Here is a 19,750-nt window from a genome sequence, read left to right on the forward strand (position 1 = left end):
GTAATTCTGTGTGAAGCGTAGAATGTCTGCCATGATATTTCATGTTATCAACCTAAAAGAATTGGGAAAAATAGAATTTGTTAATACAAACTGTGCATCCTTTGGGTGCAGCAAGCCGGACAGCAGAGAGTTAAACGCAGTGGAAATTAATTATAAATGCCCAGAATATTACGTTAAATAAAAACATGTGGAAATGATTCCATCCATCTTTTTTCAATGCATTTTGACTTGAGGACTTTTACAATCACGGAGTTGATGTACTGAGTGTTGCGACACTCGCTGTGTTTGTGTGTGTGCGAGAGAGAAAAGGTGGACTATTAATAATAACCCTCACCCATCACTGTAGGATATTCAGGGTCATACTTCCTCACAGCTTTTACTGGCACAGGGTTGTCTTTTTTACATCAACACATTGAGATGTGACGAATAACTGGCTTTGTATATTAATAAAAAAATGAAGTTTAAAATTAATCTTAGCATTTGCCAGTACTCCGTGGCCCACTAGATGGCGCTTTGACAAGATTATGTTTTGTTTTCTGCAAGCCTCCCATCTCCCTTCTGATTCCTTTGCAGAGAACATGATTCCAGGCGGGACTCTCTTACTTGATCCAAGACTCTTCATCATCCAGGTCCCTGAAGAACTGATGCAGGCGGTGGGACTCATTGAGCTTGGAGCGGCGACCGGCAGCCATGCTCTTGATCTTAGTGAAGCGGCCGTTGACAGCATCGCGCTTGTCTTTCACCTGTGAGGTGTCGAAGGCGTTGCTGCCCATCAGGCTGTCAGCCTGGCCGTTCAGATCCTTCAGGCGATCCTGCAGGGAGGAGGAAGGAGGCACTCATTCTAATTCTGGGTCCATGAATGGATTTTCCAAATTTTTGTAATTTGTGATGAGTCTAAAATTGACAATTGTTTTGAAATAACGTCTTTTGTGTTCCCTGAGGTACAGCGGACCCACATGCAGAGCCATTTGTTATAATGAGCTACAAACCTCATGGGCTGAGATATCAGCCTCCAGCAGCTGGTGCTTCTTCAGCAGGTTGTTCACTGAGGCCAGATCTTTGCCATAATCCTCAGAGGCAAGAAGAGCTTCCACCTGGGACAAAGGAAACGTGCACCAGACTTTGAGATAATCCTCTGTGCATCGGTGCGTCAATGTTGTTATTCATGTATCTGGCATGCAGACTCTCACCTCAGAGAGCCAGAAGTCAAAGTCTTTGATGCCGGTGTTGAAGTTCTGCTGCTTGTTGGCTTCTTTGAGTTTCTGGCTCTTCTCTGCAGATTTGTTGACGAGGAACTGCCACTGTTCATCCAGAGCGCTGAGGCGCGCCTGAGGAATAGACACGTGATGTTTAGAGTGAGTTTCACTTCACTACTGCACTTAAGACAATGTTCTCACACATATCTTGTGGAAAGCTTTCTATTTATTTTCAACACAAGACATGTCTCGTAATAGTGTTGAATGATTTGATGAAAATATCGAATTGGGATTTTTGTGACCAATAACGTTAATCAGCTACAGCCGAGTACTTTTACCAGCATAGCCAGTGACATGAACAGTCACAATCGGTCACTTGCTACATTCTAAATTATGAGAGTCAAAATTTAAATCACGGCTCGTATGATATGAAACTCGTTTAAATTGCAATTTCGATATACAAATGACTAATTGTTAAGTCCTATCTTGTAAGATTGTATCCAAACTGGCAAGGTACAATAAGATCCATCAACAAGAAGTTGCCAGAAACATTTCAAATGTATACATCACCATCATTTAAGCACATCTCTCCACCTCCAGCTCAAAAAGGTGCAGTGTATAAGATGTGGCCAGAATTTTTGTTAAAAACATTTAAAAGAAGAACTAACATTAACAATGGAACGTTAAAGAGCGTACTGTGTTAACGTTATGTCAGACGTCTATGTATTGTGAAAGGAGCATGCCAACCGTCCTGTAAGACCACCTGTAACCTGGAGGGGCGATAGTGAGTCACTGTATTTGATAGTTTGTTTATTGGACAAGAAAACGACTTGTATTTTGGTTTGGTGCTCTCTGCCACTAGGACTGGGACAATATGCTGCCTAGTTAACACCATCGCAATACTTGGGTGCTGACATCAGTATGCATTGTACTTTATCCTCAGTTAGACCCGTTGGGTTATCAAATAAATCCTAAAGATGTTCTTTCTGTGTTCTTTTAATGCTAAAATACTTTAATGATTCAGGGATGAAAAAAATAAATAAAAGAATTGCAAAACCCCCCAAAGACGCGATACATGGGCACATTTTCTTCCCCACCCCGACGAGCCACCAGTGGACTGCTTTGCAGGGAAGAGGGCGGGAAGGAGACAGACCATCAGTTAGTGGCTGTAGCAACTCAAATTCAGCCAGCACAAACCCCAGGGCTCGTCTAACCTGTGGAACGGCAGCAACAGAGAGTTTGCTGATCCAGCGGGGGTTCGGGCGGTAGACCCCAGCACTGGGGTTTGTGTGGCTGAATTTGAGTTGATATAGCTCTGAAGGTCTGCACGTCTCTTGGTGGCAAGGAGATCAAAACAATAATACAAGTTGTGTTCTTCTGTCACTTTGGATTTACTCTAATAAATCAGAAGGTACACAGACCATACAGCTCCCCGTTAGTGTCAGTGAACACACAGATAAACACAAACTACAGGGCAACACGTGACGATCAGAAGATAGCAGTAGAATTTGGAGCGGCTGTCACAGTTTCAGCAGTTTGGTTGACTCTTACGTATTCTTGCCCAGCTGTTAGTTAGTAGTTGGCTTTTTTAAAATAACCAATGGCTGTAAGTTGAGATTGTATGGAGCCAGTAGTAGAGGTGAAATGCAGTCCTATATTTCTTTAGAGCAGGTGGCTGGGTATTACACTCTTTCTCCAGGTCTTACATGATTGGTCACAGGGTTGTTATCCTGTCAGCTCTTACTCTTTGCCCTTCTTATTGTTAATACCTGTAAATCTCATTCTGCTTGATAGGAGGGTCTGCTGAATGCCCAATATTTCATCTGTATACTGTAATGCTGTACAGCAATATGTAATGAATATACCTTGACTGCATCCTCGCTGCCAGCACAGGCTCCTCTCTGGATCAGGGTGTTGCCGGTGTCAATGACCCCTCGAATTCGGTCTGCGTTGGCATGCAGCTCGGCCTCAAACGCCTGATGTTTCTGATGCTTACTCTGACAGCACACATGGAGGCAATGGACACAGCATGAGAATCACACGGTGGATTTATAGTGTAAATATTCACAACTCTCCTTAAATTGAGATACACACTTAGCATTGCCTTCATACTTACAATCTGCACAAGAGCTGAAATAAAGGTCAGTTTGACTAAACCTTTACCTGCAGCATTGTGAGGCCGACATTAACCTCAGCTCCACAATGCTTCTAAAACTAGAGCGTAACAAATACAAAAAATGACTTCAACACAGGACAACGTTGATGACAGACAATGTGTCAGACATCGACAGACACACACTGGCAAACAAGTGAAGAACACAAGATGACAGCGGAGAGGAAGTCTGTCACTTTGAACAGAACCTACTGAAGGAAGAGTCTCTTCAAAGTTGCTTCATGTCCATGACCTTCTCAGCTGGTCTTAGTAAATACTGTCTTTAAACATCAAAAACAGCCAGTTAGGCACAGAGACAACTATGTAGAATTTGTCCTCTTGACACTAGTGTCAAACTCTACGCCTGCCGTCATATTCCTCAGGAATTATTCTCCATTTAATTTCAAAGTCCAATTAGATTAGTTTGACTACAAAGTCAAACATGAGAAGCAAATTTAAAGATAACCCCCTCAAGAACTGAACATAAAGATGGAAGCCACACCCAACAACTAGTAGCCTGTGATGACAAAACAAACCTAGAAATAAAATGCAAAAATTAAGACGGAATTAAGCCATTTATTTTCAAATGTAAAAAAAACAGGTGGAAAAGAAGCTGGCACTCAACAGTGCTGATGATGGACAAACTGAAGATGGACGGAGTGCTTGTTCTACATCATGTCGAAACACACACAGCAAAGACATGGACACATGGAAGACAACCTGCTGGGTTGTTAGTCAGCTGACACACTACTCAAACTTACCAGCAGCTTGGACAGCTATAAAAGAAATAAGACAGTGGGAGAAAAATTCAGTCTCACTTCAGACAGGACACAGGGAGGGGTTGACACGGTTAAAGAAGTTAGCTGAGGACACATGGCTCAATTACCTGGCCTACAATCAATTACCATATGTGAAAAAGATTGACTCCTCATTTTATTTGACATAAAATTGAAATGTGTGGCATTTACAGTTATTCCATGTACTCCTTTCAGACTAGCTGTGCTGCTGTAAACCTCTGTCAGTTGTTCTGTGTCAGTAGAAGCCCAGCGTGTACCTGGATGTTGGTGGGGTCCTTGTAGGACTCATCAGTTGCAGTCTGCAGCTTCTCGCTGATCCAGGCCTCGATCTCGTCCACATCCCTGCTGAACTGCTGCAGGGTCTGGGATTCACCCAGCTTGGAACGCTTCTCGATCATCTGAGCCTTCAGCCGGCGCCACCTTTCAAACATCAAAATATGGAGTTTAAAACTAAGCTTGTGCAATCTAACAACTTCTAGAGAATCAAATGTAGGAAGTTACAGGCTGGTAGCCATTGTAACATCTATGTCTAAGGTTCTGAACAGGTGGAGTTTAATCTGGTGAATATGTAGTCTGAAACTCGTACAACACATTTGGTCAGTCTGGCTTATTCAACTGACAATGATCCATCCTTTCTATTTTCAGCTCTCAAGATAAAAGGATGTCGTTATAGTTTACTTATTAAAAGGTTGTTCATCTTATTCAAAAACACTTTTGATGTTTCTGTTGAAATTGTTATTACACGCTGACAGAAATCAATGGATCAAATGCTCTGACAAAAAAAAAAGAAAGAAAATAAATCCAATACATCTCTGGCTGTCACAGGACTGTAATAAGGCCGTCCTCTCATCACATTCATAGCCATGTTGTTCCTTTATGTTTACCATGATCATGTGGGGGAGTGTGTTAGGAGAGACAGGCTGGCAGTGTTGACCCCTTTGAGACTTTCTCACTCGATTTAGTGACCTTTGGATCTGGTGCTGCTCGCTACTTTCTTCGGGACAGAGTTGGCAACACTGGGCTGAGTTTTTAGTTTGGATCATTATCTAAATCTATCTTACTCTTGCTAGTTTCTCTAGATTACCAACCCTAGCTTTACCTTGCAGAAAGCTTCAGACACAGTGGACCCCTCTCTAGTGTTCTCAAGGTGGCTTTGGTTATATTGCTGTGAAATGTTATTGGACAGGAAGACGTGTGTCATATGTGTGAGTGTCAGAACCAAGGGATATTACATGTCCTTTCCTTATACAGTACTTCTATAAATGATATGCCAGCTGCTTTGAAAAGCAAACTTTTGTTGTATGCGGATGATTCTGCATCACTGCTATCTGAGAAAGATGTGTGTGAGATCAGCATCACTCTTAGTAAGCAGCATGTGAAAGAGAGTGGCTCAGCTTTCAATACATTAAGGTACAACTGAACTGAAAATGATACTCAATCCTGTTTGGAACTGAGAGGACGATGTTGAAGACAAACAGGCTGAAAGTTGAGTGTAACAGAACTGAAACAGTCTCCAGATGTTTCCTACCTGTCGAGGACTTCATTGCGGCGGTTGAAGATCTCAGGTTTGGAGTAATGATCAGCTCCAATCAGCTGGTCAGCAAAGGACTGCAGAGCAGCAATCTTCTCCTCCTGCAGCCGGGTGACATTTAATCATTTATAGAACACCACTACCCATCAATCTATCAAGCCTTCCCTGAGGAGCAGAACATCTTACTGACCTGCACGTTAATGGCCTTGTCAAAGTCTTCATGTTTCTTGATGAGGGCCTCCACACTGTCCAGGGAGTCACCCTTGTCATCACTAGCAAGGAAGGCTTCACGAGCTGCCATCCAGTTCTCAGCCTGCTCACAGTCCCTGTTGAAGAGCTGCAGAGGGACAAGGACGTCAGTCAGCGGAGGGACAAAGACAGCTGACGACATTATTAATTAAGGTTGCTAAATGGCCACCTGGAGCTCGAGGCACTGGTCCAACATCATGCGACGCTGCACCCAGGCCTTTTCGAGGTCGGCGCGCTCACGGTCTAGAGCCTCCAGTTTCTGCTGGATCTCAGGACTAGCATAGTGGCCTCGCACCAGCAGCTGCTGACCAAACTGTTCAAAGGCCTGGAAGGTACCGGCGCGAGCATCAATCTCTGTGCGGTGTTCCTGGACGACAGAAAAAGACAGTGTTGGATGGCCAAAAACCTGCAGTGACATCTGCAGTTGTGTACTTTAACTGAAGGGAGGAGTTCAATACCTGGTGTCTTTCCAGGAGGGCCTCGGCTCCGGTCACGTCTTTGGCCAGCTCCTCCGAGGACACCAGCCCTCGTATGCCATTGATCCAGGACATCAGATCTCTGTGCACAGATGAAATGTTGTAACCAAAAAATACCAGACACATTGACAGCATCTCTTACAAAAATAAACCACATATTTCTTATTCAGTTCTTCTCCCCAAAAACAAATGTGACCCAGTGGCATCCACTAGCTGTTCTCTCCTCACCTGAAGTCAGAGAGGAAGCGCTGCAGGTCGTGGGAGTTGCCAAGCTTGTCTTTGCGCTGATCAGCTCGTCCCACCAGGCTGCTCCAGGCAGTGTTCAGCTCAGTGCATTTCTCCTGGATATCATCCACTGCCTCTGGGTGGGACTGGATCAGACGCTCCGCTGTCTCCCCAAGAGAGTTCACCTAGGCAGGGGAGGAGGGAAAAATTAGTTAAAGACTCAAGGGAAGCGATACAATTTTAGCTACAATCTCATAGAAATTACTAAAAGACAATCTGACCTTATCCCCCAGAGCTGCCAGGTCTCTCTCAAAGCCTTCATGTTTACGCTGCAGAGCCTGGACACTGGCCAAGTCATGACCGTAGTTGTCAGTGTTGAGGGCCTGGTTCTTCTCCTCAATCCACTCTTTAGTTTCATCAGCATCCCTTAGGAGGCACAAACAAACAAATGGTCAAATGCTGTGAATGTGGGAATGTGTGTGCTCAAACATCAGGTGTTGCTGTGTGTGTGTGAGTAAGAAGGTTTCCACCTTCTCATTGTTTCAATGTATTTACTGGAAACACTTTATTATATGAAACTAAAGTTTCTATAACTACACATCAGAATAAAGGTTTTTATTGAGAGTAAATATGTGCTGAATGAGGCCGTTAGTACTCATGTTAGTATCTGACCAGGGAAAGGTTTTACAAGTGTCTAAATATAAAGTACATTTCTTCATTCCTGTAAGCAGCTACCAACACAATGCTGGCAACACAGTTGCTTGATTTGAGGAAAAGTCAGTTAACTTCTAAACGTTGGTAAAGTAACTTCTCTAAAGGAAGACAATACTTTCTTCCGCTTACAAATGAAAAGTTCCATTCATAAGCGATAAAACACTCAGTTTTGTTTTGCTGCCTGGTGTGATCTGGTGTGATCTGGTGTGATCTGGTGTGATCAGTATCTATGGTGGCTAATGTTACTTTACATAGATGTTATGTAACTGACACTACCGAGTCAGTTTTCTGACTTCTCTCTTCTCAACTTGCAATACTGCTCTCAAATCTCCAGAATAAATTAGATTCTCAATAACTATCACAGCCTGTGGGTGATGTCACAGACACCACATGTTCCCATACGGTCTCTGCTTTGTACCTGTGGAATCGCTGCACCTCGTGGGCACTGCCCAGCATGTTGCTCCTGTCCTCAGCCAGCTGCTGCAGGGACCTCCAGCGATTATTCAGCTCCTACACATAAAATGACTCAGGTAAAACAGCACGCTACACTCTTCAGTTTGCTCAGCCCTTGTGCCGCCTGTTCCTTTTAGTTTTAGTGTTAAAATTGCACTGATTTAAAGTATGAGAACTAAACACCCCCTCAATGACAGAGAGACACACATCGAATCATTAGCTCATTAGCATTTAGCTGCATCATCGGATAAACTTGGAGACCACGAGGTGAGGAACGCTAAATTAAACATTAACTCACATAACCATGCAAATACAATATGTGCTAGAAGTGTGCTAATGTACAGAGTGTGTTTGCTGCTCACATACAGCGATGGACAAGCACAGGCACGTGGAGGATGGGTGTGAAGTGCACAGGACTGGATGCATGTTAAGAACATTGCATTACACGCGGACCGAAAGAACAAAATACCAAAAGAGACCCTAAAGACATGGGATGCTGGATAACAGGATGAACAAATGTCATGGGAAACAGGATGAAACCAAACAGAACTAGCAGTCCGGTTTTAGAGAACAGGAAGAGACAGAACACCAACAAGGAAACCATGCTGATGGGGTTAGTTTTCTGATCACAATGCAGGACAGGAGAGCTAGGGGAGGACACATTGTAGATGAGGTCCGGGTGGGCAAGTTAATCTTACCTTGATAGTATTAAAGTTAGCCGTTGTTTGAACAGCCAAGCGTATATTCTATAGTCAACGGTGAACAAAACATAGCAGAAAGGAGGAGGACAAAAACAGAAAAACACACCAGTCAAGAGTGTTCAGGAAACTCCCATGATTTGTCTTAGTCTTCTCCCAAGACAAACCAAGACAACACACCAATCAGGACAGAGTAAGCACTGCAACCATGGCTGCAGCAGAGCAGCCCCAAACACTGAATTATGATGAATCAAACTAAATACTTGTAAATGATTGAGACGAATAAAGTAAAAGGGATTAAAGAGAAGGCTCCCGGGTTTTCTCATCACTGTCTTATCATATCTAATGAGGACATGCCCATGTCAAGACCCATGTCAGTAAGATGTCTTCGGGTATGACTGCAGTAGATTCCAGCAGCGTCACACCAGCATCAAACATCAACCCAGTGCTGAACAGCCATGCACAGTTACAGTATCAGATCAAGACTGACAGGCTGTCACATCTTTGCAGTTGATGCATTTTGTCTAAAAATACAGCTGAATGTTTGAATGTATGTTCTGTAGACAGATTTAACCCGTTAGATGACGCTTACCTTCCATGGAGATGCAGTCTTGGAATCGGCTTCATCCTGTTTAATGAAATGTATGCGTCATACCAGAGTCTTATTTTATTGCTGTGATATTTGAAATGTTTGTTAAATATCAAGAAAAATGGATGTAAAGTGCAGAAAGGGTCAAACCTTGCCAGGAGCAGCACCAAGCAGCTCTTGCTGCTGCTGACAGAAAACAAATCATTAAACATGACAGATAAAACATGGAAGATGGCTCATAAAGTGAACTTAGGGAAGAAGAACTTACCTGAGCCTGAACCATGGGGGCCTCCTCAGCCATGAGGCCCTCAGACTCCAGCTCAGACGCCACTTTGTTGATGTCCCTCAGACGAGACTCATTGGCCTTTAGGTCCTGGACCAAACAAAAGAACATCATTGTACACTTTCCACGAGACGTGACATGTACAAACACACAGTAGCCATGAGTGTAGTCAAGCAGAAATATTACCATGAGTTGACTCAAGATCAGGTTATACTAGTTGCTTACTAATCAATAACAGACCTAACATGATGTCATCATATAAATGACATCAGAATCAAGTTATAAATGTGTGTTACTGGGAGCCAAGTAGTGCAACAACTAGTACAGATGTTTCCATGAGAGTCTACAGAGAGCTGACGTTACCTTCTGGAAGTCGTCAAACTTCTTCTGCAGGACCTCGACCTGTTCCAGGTCAGAGCCCATCTCTTCATTAGTGAGGGCACTCTCCTTCTCATTGATCCACTGCTGGAGCTCGTTGGCCTCACGGAACAACATGAACTTCTTGCAGCTCTTCTCCAGCATGTCCTTGCGTTTCTCTCCCAGCTCCAACAGAGTACCATACCTTGAAAAAGGTGCACCCACACAATTCAATCAAGTCATTGAAATTGCCTTCAAAAGCTTATCACCCCTCTTATAGCGTAGCTCATTTAAATAATTAAGAGAATAAATAAGAGAATCTGCTCTTTTGAGGAATCTGTATTTTTTGCTAGTTCTCAAAATCGAGATGATAAAATCTCGTCTGTAGCGCTGAAACAATCAGTACATTTGATGTCGATCAGTCATTGACAGAAAAGTATTTTGATCATTTATAAGTTGTTCAAGTCATTTATTAAGCAAAGATGGATAACAGTTGCTGGTTCCATCATTTCCATAGTGAGCTCAATTTCTCTATTTTTTGTCTGTTCCTCTAACAGAACGAGCAATTAGAAAATATCGTGGACTCTGACATGTTATACATAAAATGAGTTATCCAAAGAACACTGAGAATAATCTACTAACAATGAAAACTCTTTGGTTGCAGTCCTAAACTCTTGTCATTTAACTGAGAGACTCGCACGACCAGCGATGTGACAGATAAGAGCACGATGGGAAACCACCTGTGCTGCTACGTCACACACATTTGAATGAGTGAGGAGAGAGTTTAACTGTTTTAGTAACTGACTGATTGATTGATCACATTGTACGTTTGCGCCGCAATAATGAATCAAAACACCACATTGCAATGTTAGGGAAGAAGAAAAGCTTCAGAGCAAAGTCAAACAGACTGAACAGAGAGCTGAGCACTCAGCGGAAGATCATTTCATCATCACCAGTTAGAAGAATGTTCTACCCAACAGAGTCTGCAGGAAGTAAGTTCATAATGAGCTTTTCATTTCATTGTTTGTTTTTATTCATTTATCAATCGATCATTTATTTCCTACAATAGTTTTGTAATAGCTTTTGTAATCCACTCTTAAAATAATTTTAAGTAAATTCAAATTAAAAGTTGGACCAGCTCGCAGATTTCAATCAAGACTCTTGGAGCCACTAGGATCAGCAGGATTTCTCTGACTAGCACCTTGAGCCTTGGACAATGAGGTAACCTGTGCAATAATGAATGAAGCCCAATATGTGCAGAACAGAACGGCTTATGATATGACAAGAAAAATCAGAAATGAACATCCAAAGTCAAGCCTGGGATGAGAGGGATGTGAAGGGACCTTCTATCCCTGTACTGAATAGAAGAGGAGCACCGTCACACAACATGAGGGGTTCTGGGGTTGGGAGGGATGTAAAACTGCGATGATATTTAGTGGCATCACGATCACAAGAACACGCATGAGGGACGCTGGATCCTACTCACAGCTCTTCCACCTGCTTCATGCGCACAGACACGCTGCAGGCCTCCTTGGTGACAAGCCTGCTCAGAGGCAAGGCAACGCACAGCGAGACAGGATTAAGTGGTTAAACACAGCAGAGGAGACAAGAGAAAGAAGCCAGGGACAAGGTCATTACTGTTAGAAACTGAGCAGAAAAGATGGTTTGATGAAAGTAAAGAACAGTTAAAGAGCAGAGAAAAGACACTTAAGAGGAACTGTTAACAAATCCAGTCGGAAAGGAGACTTCTGTTAGTAAACTACATTTTGGTTGCACATCTTCTTTATGGTGTGGGTTTCTTACTGATTATCAATCTGGTCTTGGCGCAGTGCAATGCTGCCGTGTTCGTCCAGCAGGTTTTCCCTGGACGAGGACTGGGTAGGGTCCAGCTTCTTCACATAAGCAGCAGGAACAAAGCCCTGGCGATCGTTCACCTCCACCTTCCACCAATCCTGCAGCAGGGAGGAGAGGGACTGATATCAGCAAGTGATGTTCATGAGATAGTTAGTGATGGAAACCATCATTTTGCAAATAGAGAGGAGAGGTCATGTGGGCGCTTAATGGAGATGGCAGCTTAGAAAGTTGTTCCATGAAACCTAGCACTGAAAATAAAGTCACTGATAAATACTTTTAGTTTATGGTATAGTGGTAAGCAACTAGAACAACTTCTTAGCTCCTCACAAACCAAACATTAATGCCTTACTGACAACTTTGGAAAATGCAGTCTTTAACATTCATCTTCCATACAGCTGGCGAAAGCTAGAAAAAACAAGGACAGCTTTGTTAACAGGCCACCGGAAGATCCACTAGCTACACAGAATGCAGGATATCAAACATGCCACGAGGGAACATAAGGCTACTGTGGAAGACATAGAAGGGAAGACTGGTACACTCAGCTCCCGTATGGACGAGGCTGAAGGTCGCTGCAGAGCACCGCTGACACATTCAAACAACAAAATCAAGGCTATCCAAGAAGAAATACAAGAGCTAAGAGCTCCCTTTGATGAATTAGATCAAAAAAGATATGATTCAGTTTTTACAGCATGTGATCCCAGCAGGGAGCACAGCAAGCCCATAGAATGCCATTGACCCGCCCAAGGCCAGACCAGAGGGATGGGGATCACGGACTGGCATGATCAACATGCTTCGCCAGCACAAAGGAGGAGATACTAGGGAGAGCCAAGGTCCTCTTCTTACTGGATTACTCCAACCAATGGGAAATGATTAAGTGGTGAAAAACAGGGAAGTGGAGTAAGAACTAGAAAAGTGCACTAAGTAGAGTGCAGATCACTGATGTAATGTGTGATTAATTGAATACAACCTACAACTCGCTCACCCCCAGTCTGTGTAAGGCGTCCTAAAGCGCACTTCAAACTCAAAATCAAGCGGCGATGCAAGCAAGCGGCTGGAAGTCACGGTATTATACTGGAACCGGTTAATGGCAGTAAGTGAGGAGTCAGCAGGCAGTCAGTGGCAGTATACAACAGGCAATAAAAGGTGTTCCGAGAAAGTGTGAGTCACCACGGCCATGAGAGGACCTTGACCATGCAGCCATAACTAGACACCCAGGATATGATGCAGTCTGCTGAGTGGACAGATGGACATAATTCTACTGTTGGACCAAATGATTATCTTTTATCTCTTGAACCAAACGTTTTGTCCAAAGGTTGACTAATTCATTATTAATTGATTTCTGATCATTACAGTGACTGACAAATTATTAAATAAATCACTAGAAATTAGCATCCCTAATCCCCATATTAATGTACCTAAATGTCATGTAACATGCAAAATATCTTGAAGTTGAGTTGATGGGGAGTCAGACTGACAGTCTATTGAGCACTGAGCTGTTTTGATCTGTACCTTGTTGGTGCTGTTGAGCAGGGTGAGGATGTCCCCCTTCTTCATGGTAACCTCACGGGGACTCTTCTCCTGGTAGTCGTACAGGGCCAGGACCAGCTCCTTCCCGGTCTCATCATCAGTCGGTGCCACTTGTTGCTGCTCAGTTAAACAAACATTTAGAGTCACTGATTTCTGTTCTGCTTAAACTGAAGAAAGTTTGATTAGCTGAGAAATCCCACAGTCTAGCCATCAGAGGCTGTATTAAAAAGCCCTGCAATTGAGCTGAGCACATGTGCAGTGTTGCAGAGTGTGAAGAGGGATGAAGTTTTACCCTGCAGGACTGGGCCTGTTCCTTCAGAGCATGGATGCTGCTGCCATAGGCACTCAGGTCAGACATCAGGGCCTCATGCTTCTTCAGCAAAGCCTGAGGAAGACAAACTATTCAGCACAACTGCATCTGTCAAAGGCATGCATGTAGAGGCTTGTGCAATGAATGTAACATGAACAGAAACAGAGCTTAAGATAGAAACACTAAAATATTAACAAATGATACAGTTTATACTTCATTAGCAAGTAGCTGAAAATGCATATGCAACATTGACATAATGATATTTTGTGTACCTCAGCAGAGTCCTCGTCTTTGCCGTAGTCTGGGCTCCCCACGATAGGCTCCTTCTCCCTCATCCAAGACTCGGCCTCGTTGGCATCAGCAAAGTACTGCTGGGCTTGCAGAGAGTCCTCCAAATCCTGTCTCCTCTGGGAGGCCTTAGCCTTCAGCGTGTCCCAGCGTCCATGTAGTTCAGCCAGCTTAACTTTCACATCCTCTCCAGCAAAGTGTCCTGGGAACCCACCAGAAGAATGATCAGCATTTTGAATGTTGGGACAATACTTCACTTGCTTAAGGTCACTATCAACTGGTAGGAGATACCAAACAAGGCGTGTTTTAATTGAATACCTTCCTCCACCATGGCTTCTCCTTTCTGGGTAACAGCCTTAATGCGAGGCTCATGACCGGTGATCTCAGCCTGCAGCGCCTGGTGCTTCTTCAGCAGGTTTTGGACACCAATCAGGTCTTTGCCTGAGGAAAACATCAAGAATGACGTTTTGTAAAACTTCACTAATCTGAAATACCTGAGGGTGGTGCTTCAACTGAAACTGAAGCATCCTCCAAGTTCACTGCTTATCTCTGTAAAGTGACAATTTTATAATACAAGTAAAAATAGCTAACAAGTTTTACCTCTGTTAGTAGAGGCAGCAATGGGCTCTTTCTCACGGATCCAAGTCTCCTCGTCCTCCACGTCTCTGAACAGCTGCTGGAGCCGCAGAGAGTCGGACAGTTTCTGTTTGCGTGCAGCCATGGGCTCCCGCAGAGCTTCATAACGCCCCACTAAAGCCTCCTGCTTCTTGCGGATGTTGTCAGCATCAAAGTGTCCCGCCTCTTGGAACTGGCGAGCCTGGATTGTTATGCCATCGATGCGATCCTGGGAGAGAACAATTTATACATTAGCTATTTAATTACTGTGAACCAACTAGTGTCAGTTAGTATCAGGTATGCCTTCATGACGTAAGCCTAACATTAGGTACCTGGTGAGCAGCCACGTCGGCCTCCAGCAGTGCATGTTTCTTCTGCAGGTTCTGGACACTAGTCAGGTCTTTCCCATAGTCGTCTGAAGCCAGGTGGCCCTCAACCTCATACAGCCACAGCTCAATGTCCTCTACGTTCCTGTTGAACTGCTGCTGCTGGTTGGCCTCACGCAGCTTGATGCCTGAAGAAATCAAATTCACAATCAAAACTCATAAAGAGCTGTCATACCATCAGTGATGGGGTGCTGCATGCAGAGATGTCATGATAGAAACATTTTCACGGTTTCATGGTTACTAACCAGAATAATTCTAATAGGCCTATAGTTAATGAACTAAAATATTTCTTATCATAAACTAAGTCATAAAAATACACAATTAAAAAGATTAGGAAATTAGAAAGAGATTGTATTTTTATTGATTCGAAAAATCCTTTAGTTATGTCTAATAGGTTGCATAGAGCTCGTGTTAGGAAGTTAAACAGGTCAGAATTTACTCTCTAATATCTATTTGATGTTGCTGTGAAAACATCTCCTTTAAACATCTGGATTTATTCAAGTTTATCACCAAAACTACATTTTACAAGATTACATCTGAACACATAACGTTAGTGTACTTTCGCCCAATATTCATTTACATTATGGTGCGTTCAAGCTCCATTCAGTAAATGGAGCCTTGAGCAAGACACTTAACCCCAAAATGTCTCCCGTAGTTGTGCCTACGGTGTAGAATTGTGATAGAATCTGAATTGTAAGTCGCTTTGGATAAAAGCGTCTGCTAAATGACTAATGTAATGTAAATGAATATAAGTGGAAGCTCTGTACCAGAGTCATACAGCAGACAGACCAGTGATGTTGACGGGGTCACAGAAATACATCTAACTTGTATTGTATTAGTAATAAGTAATATGACAGAGTGGTTAACATAAAGCGGTGCCGCTACTGTCTAACAGGCCATGAGCCAATGTTGGCAACATGAAGATCAGATTTCAGTAAAGGTGGGAGGAAGATGTGTTAGGTTACTATAGAGTTCATGTGTTTTTGGCATGACGAGACACAGCAGAGTTTTAAAGAAAACTAAAACTGCGCCAACATGGCAACATTTTGGATTTAAAGCCGAAAAACAGGCAACACTTATGTTGACCTGCTGATTTTGGTGCCACTTTACTCTCTGCTTCTTCTTCTCATTATATCAGAGTTTACTAGTGCAGCACCCATTGAAAACATGCCCGTTCAGAACAGACAACAGCTTTCTGGAGAACTGCTCAGATATACAACTTCACATTCAACACTGTGCTTCCTTGGGTCCTGAGCAGGACATCCACCAAGTGTGAAGTAGAAAGGAAGAACACGCAGACAAACAGATTCCTTGCTCTCGTTAGATTGTGGGTTGGCGAAGCAGCTTAAAGGTGCATTACCACCACCACATGGACTGGAGTTGTTACACTATCATTCAAGGGCTCTCCCAGTCTCATGCTCAACTCGGGAGTAGCTGCTGAGTCCAGTGCCACACCTAATGGTAACATTCAGTATATCTGCACCTTTCAAATGGAAGAAACTGCAAACTGCCCTTAAGCTAAATCATTTCATTACTTTCTTATGTTTGTAGGACTCTGGAAGTTGTATTTATTGATTGTACTTGCTTGATTGATGCAGATGTCTGGTTTCATATCTGTTGTTTGACGATGAATGTTTCTTGTCCTCAGGTCTCTCATGAAAAAGACATCTCACTGAGAAACCCTGAATAACTAAAGTAATGTCTTTCCCACACCGACATACAATAGTACTGCCATATTTGATCTTAATATTATACAATATTACATTTGTACTTGGATGAAATCAAATCTATTCATATACCGATATACTGTAGCACCTCCATTTACTTCAGATCTGTTTCAGAGCTTTCCTACAGCCAGTAGTACCTTTAAGCTCAGTGGCCTCCAGCAGTTTCTTCCACTGGGAGCTGACTTCCTCCATGCGGCCAGCCGTCTCAGTAGAGGCATAATGCTTTCCATCCAGCAGCTCCTGGCCAGACATCTGCAGGGCATCAATGCGGCTCTGATTAGCTGACAGCTCCGCTTCAAACGCCTGGTGCTTCTGCACCTTGCCCTGCAGGTTGGAGGGGTCCTGTTGTCAAGAGAGCAGAAGGACGGTTGGAAAATGGAAACTTCAGAAACAGTGAGGATAACGTGGGGATGTGCAAAAACATTTAAAAATAGAGGACACATCTCTGCACAACAAGATCTCCAACTCTTTGATGAACTACCTTGTAAGCCTCATCTGTGGCCGTCTTCATCTTCTCGTTGATCCAGCTCTTGAGCTCATCAGAGTCCCTAAAGAACTGCTGCAGGTGGAAAGAGTCCTCCAAGGCAGCACGACGAGACTGAGCACGCTCATGCAGGGCGTTGCGCCGGCTAAGCAGCTATAAACATGAAAAAGAAGAGAAGACATGTTGCTTTTGAGTTTGCATTGAGTGATGATGACAAAATCCTGCCCGCTGCTTAAGCATTCAGTGCTTTGATTTGAGGTGATTTGATTCAAGGGAATGTTGAGGGAGCCGACAGTGGTACTTACAGCATCTCTGCGGGTGGCCACGTCCTCTTTGGCATAGTGGTTGTTTTGGATTAGTTTGGTAGCAAACTCATCCAGGGCCTGGAGACGTACAAGACAAAGAAATTCAAAATATATCCTATTTCATGTAAAACCTGCCAAGGATTGTACAAGTTCCACGGAGTAGCAACAGTATTTCAGTAATAGAATGTGTGGACAAGTGGACAAACTGGAGTAGCTTACAGTGATCTTCTCTTCCTGGGCACTGAGGGACTTCTCAAAGTCCTCGTGTTTCTTCAGCAGTGCCTCTACACTGTCCAGGGAGTCACCAAGGTCTTCATTCAGGAGGAAAGCCTAAATAATGCAGATACAACATTAAATAGTGCTTTATCACATCAACTACTAGACAATACTCAACTAGTGCAACTCTATCCTTAAGAAAGGTTTTGGTTAGAGTTGGGCCGGTGTAAAAACGTTCAAACCAGTTTGATATTTAGCCTCAAAACTGAATCAGTATTGTGAATTTGACTTCAGGTGTTGCACTTGACTACCCTAAGAGAGCCCGGTCTGAAGTTGTTGCTAACAATGGGGCTAACCCCCTTCACTTGGATCGGTTGGTGCAACTCATCTTGTCTTGTCACCCAAAGAAATACATGAACTTTCTAATAAACAAACAGAACGTGCACCAGGACCCTCCTCCTCCCTCCCAGCTCTACTCAAACCTTGGCTCGGCAGAAAATTGCAGCGGCCTGTCAGACAGTAGTGGTTTTGCTAGTCCGATATATATAACACTATAACATCCGTAATATGTAGAACACAATATTACGTTAATCACGTTGTAAAATTGCCTTATGATGCAATACAGGCTGGATTTAGCATGGTGACACCATCGGCACAGGTTGCTGATGTAGGCCGATCAACATATGCCCGTTCAGCCTGCATACAAATCAAACTGGTGTTAGCTCGTACAGCGGATAGCACCAGCAAAACCCCAAATCGACCCAACTCTAGTTTTGGTGTCAGTCGTTGTGCCGGGTTACCTCTTGTTTGCTCATCCAGTTGTCAACTTGCTCTGTATCTCTGTAGAAGAGCTGCAGGTCCATGCACTGCTCGTACTGCTGCCTCCGCACCTCCCACAGCTCCAGCAGAGACTCCTTCTCCTCAGCGAGGATGCCCAGCTACACACAACACAACACATCATTGTAAACATGTCAACTGGTAACACATGATACATGGTGGTGTGCTGGTATAGAGAGGTATAATAACAGTCTGGATTATGTCATAGTCCTACCTTTTCCTTGACCTCTTCAGAAGCGTAGTGTCCTGTATTGAGCAGGGCCTGGCCAGCTTCATCAGTGGCTCTAAAACTGTCTTCATGAGCATCAATCTCTCCCTGGGACACACCAAAGACAACCATACATTGCTGCTTTTTACATTTGAAAGAAATGTTACATTTTAATCCATATTCAGCTTTTAAAAGGGCAAAGCTAAAATGGTGGTCGAATTCCAAGATCCTTTGACCTGAGAGACTTTACCTTATGCTCCTGGTGGCGGTCCAGCAGAGCCTCGGCTCCAGCCACGTCATTGGCCAGTTCGTCAGCATTGATCAGGGCTTTCATCTCTGTCACCCAGCTGGTCAGATCCCTGAAGTCAGCCGTGAAACGCTGCAGCCTAAAAACAGATCACAAGAGGGCAGCAGTGATGAGTTCTCAAGAGAAATGTTTGACAGTGTAGAGCCGCACCTAACGAGTAGATAGCGCAGATTACTTTTTAAATTCCTGATTATTATAACAGAGAATTTACCTGAAATAAATATAAGAAAGTTTGCTATTTGGTAGTGACTATCAAATATATTCAATAAATCAATATTTGAATACTTTATTCAAACTTCTTAAAAAACAAACTAACAAATGTAACAAGATAATAGACCTGTTGGATGCCGGATCAGACAAAATACTGGACTTCAAATTATAAAGACTGTGACACAGATTAATCTAATCACAGTGTTATTTTCTCAGTATTTTTATCTTTTTTAACAACAGCCATATTTGTACATATCTACATTCTCTGAAACCTCTGTGTAAATATGAAGAGTAAGAATAAAAGGTTGGAGTTTGACATTACTCCATACAGAGAACAATGCAATGTAAAGTGACAGAACTGATCTGCACAAACGTCAAAGTATTGTTTAAACATTATAGATTTTCCTCAGCCGATCTAAACTGAACCACATAGAGCAAATTACCATGACTTTTCCAAAACCTTAAGGGTTTATTTATTTTTCAGTCCATGACTTTTCATGACCATATAAACCCCGACATTGACAGTTTATAACCAATGCATGTCTGCTCCGTTACCGGTAGGAGTCGTTCAGACGGGTGTGGCGCTCAGCGGCCAGAGTGCGAATCTGTTCCCACTTGGTGACAAGTTCGTCTTTCTTCAGATGGATTTGTGAGGCATTTTGTGGATGCGTCTGCTGTAGGCGCTCTACATCACCACCCAGTGTGTTGACCTGGAAAGAGAATCGAAAAGGAGAGACAATAAAAGGTTTGTACCAG

At 43.2% G+C, this 19,750-nt stretch overlaps 1 protein-coding gene across 10 annotated transcripts in view; it reads right to left on the bottom strand.

Moving 5' to 3' along the window:
• The window catches only part of sptan1 (spectrin alpha, non-erythrocytic 1), a 43,229-nt gene that overhangs the window by 9,917 nt on the left and 13,562 nt on the right, over positions 1-19,750 (bottom strand). For 2 of the 10 annotated variants that reach the window (XM_076079573.1, XM_076079574.1), the window contains exons 7-40: positions 19,550-19,704; positions 18,728-18,863; positions 18,484-18,585; positions 18,233-18,370; positions 17,436-17,546; positions 17,217-17,294; positions 16,909-17,064; positions 16,565-16,769; positions 14,647-14,828; positions 14,300-14,543; positions 14,018-14,140; positions 13,684-13,901; positions 13,394-13,486; positions 13,084-13,218; positions 11,524-11,672; positions 9,727-9,925; positions 9,349-9,453; positions 9,231-9,266; positions 9,084-9,119; positions 8,492-8,539; positions 8,156-8,209; positions 7,759-7,850; positions 6,908-7,052; positions 6,630-6,811; positions 6,384-6,483; positions 6,095-6,292; positions 5,867-6,013; positions 5,674-5,777; positions 4,403-4,565; positions 4,110-4,124; positions 3,062-3,193; positions 1,191-1,328; positions 990-1,094; positions 604-812 (exon numbers count right to left, since the gene is read on the bottom strand). In XM_076079573.1, the coding sequence (XP_075935688.1) occupies positions 604-812; positions 990-1,094; positions 1,191-1,328; positions 3,062-3,193; positions 4,110-4,124; positions 4,403-4,565; positions 5,674-5,777; positions 5,867-6,013; positions 6,095-6,292; positions 6,384-6,483; positions 6,630-6,811; positions 6,908-7,052; positions 7,759-7,850; positions 8,156-8,209; positions 8,492-8,539; positions 9,084-9,119; positions 9,231-9,266; positions 9,349-9,453; positions 9,727-9,925; positions 11,524-11,672; positions 13,084-13,218; positions 13,394-13,486; positions 13,684-13,901; positions 14,018-14,140; positions 14,300-14,543; positions 14,647-14,828; positions 16,565-16,769; positions 16,909-17,064; positions 17,217-17,294; positions 17,436-17,546; positions 18,233-18,370; positions 18,484-18,585; positions 18,728-18,863; positions 19,550-19,704 (4,433 nt within the window). The remainder of the gene's footprint in view (positions 1-603; positions 813-989; positions 1,095-1,190; positions 1,329-3,061; positions 3,194-4,109; positions 4,125-4,402; positions 4,566-5,673; positions 5,778-5,866; positions 6,014-6,094; positions 6,293-6,383; positions 6,484-6,629; positions 6,812-6,907; positions 7,053-7,758; positions 7,851-8,155; positions 8,210-8,491; positions 8,540-9,083; positions 9,120-9,230; positions 9,267-9,348; positions 9,454-9,726; positions 9,926-11,523; positions 11,673-13,083; positions 13,219-13,393; positions 13,487-13,683; positions 13,902-14,017; positions 14,141-14,299; positions 14,544-14,646; positions 14,829-16,564; positions 16,770-16,908; positions 17,065-17,216; positions 17,295-17,435; positions 17,547-18,232; positions 18,371-18,483; positions 18,586-18,727; positions 18,864-19,549; positions 19,705-19,750) is intronic. The other 8 variants (XM_076079580.1, XM_076079583.1, XM_076079575.1 and 5 more) reach the window with 7 other exon arrangements.

The sequence above is a fragment of the Anarhichas minor genome, unplaced genomic scaffold (assembly GCF_050575085.1).
Source record: "Anarhichas minor isolate MPS153535 unplaced genomic scaffold, ASM5057508v1 ptg000073l, whole genome shotgun sequence".
Lineage (NCBI taxonomy): Eukaryota > Metazoa > Chordata > Actinopteri > Perciformes > Anarhichadidae > Anarhichas > Anarhichas minor.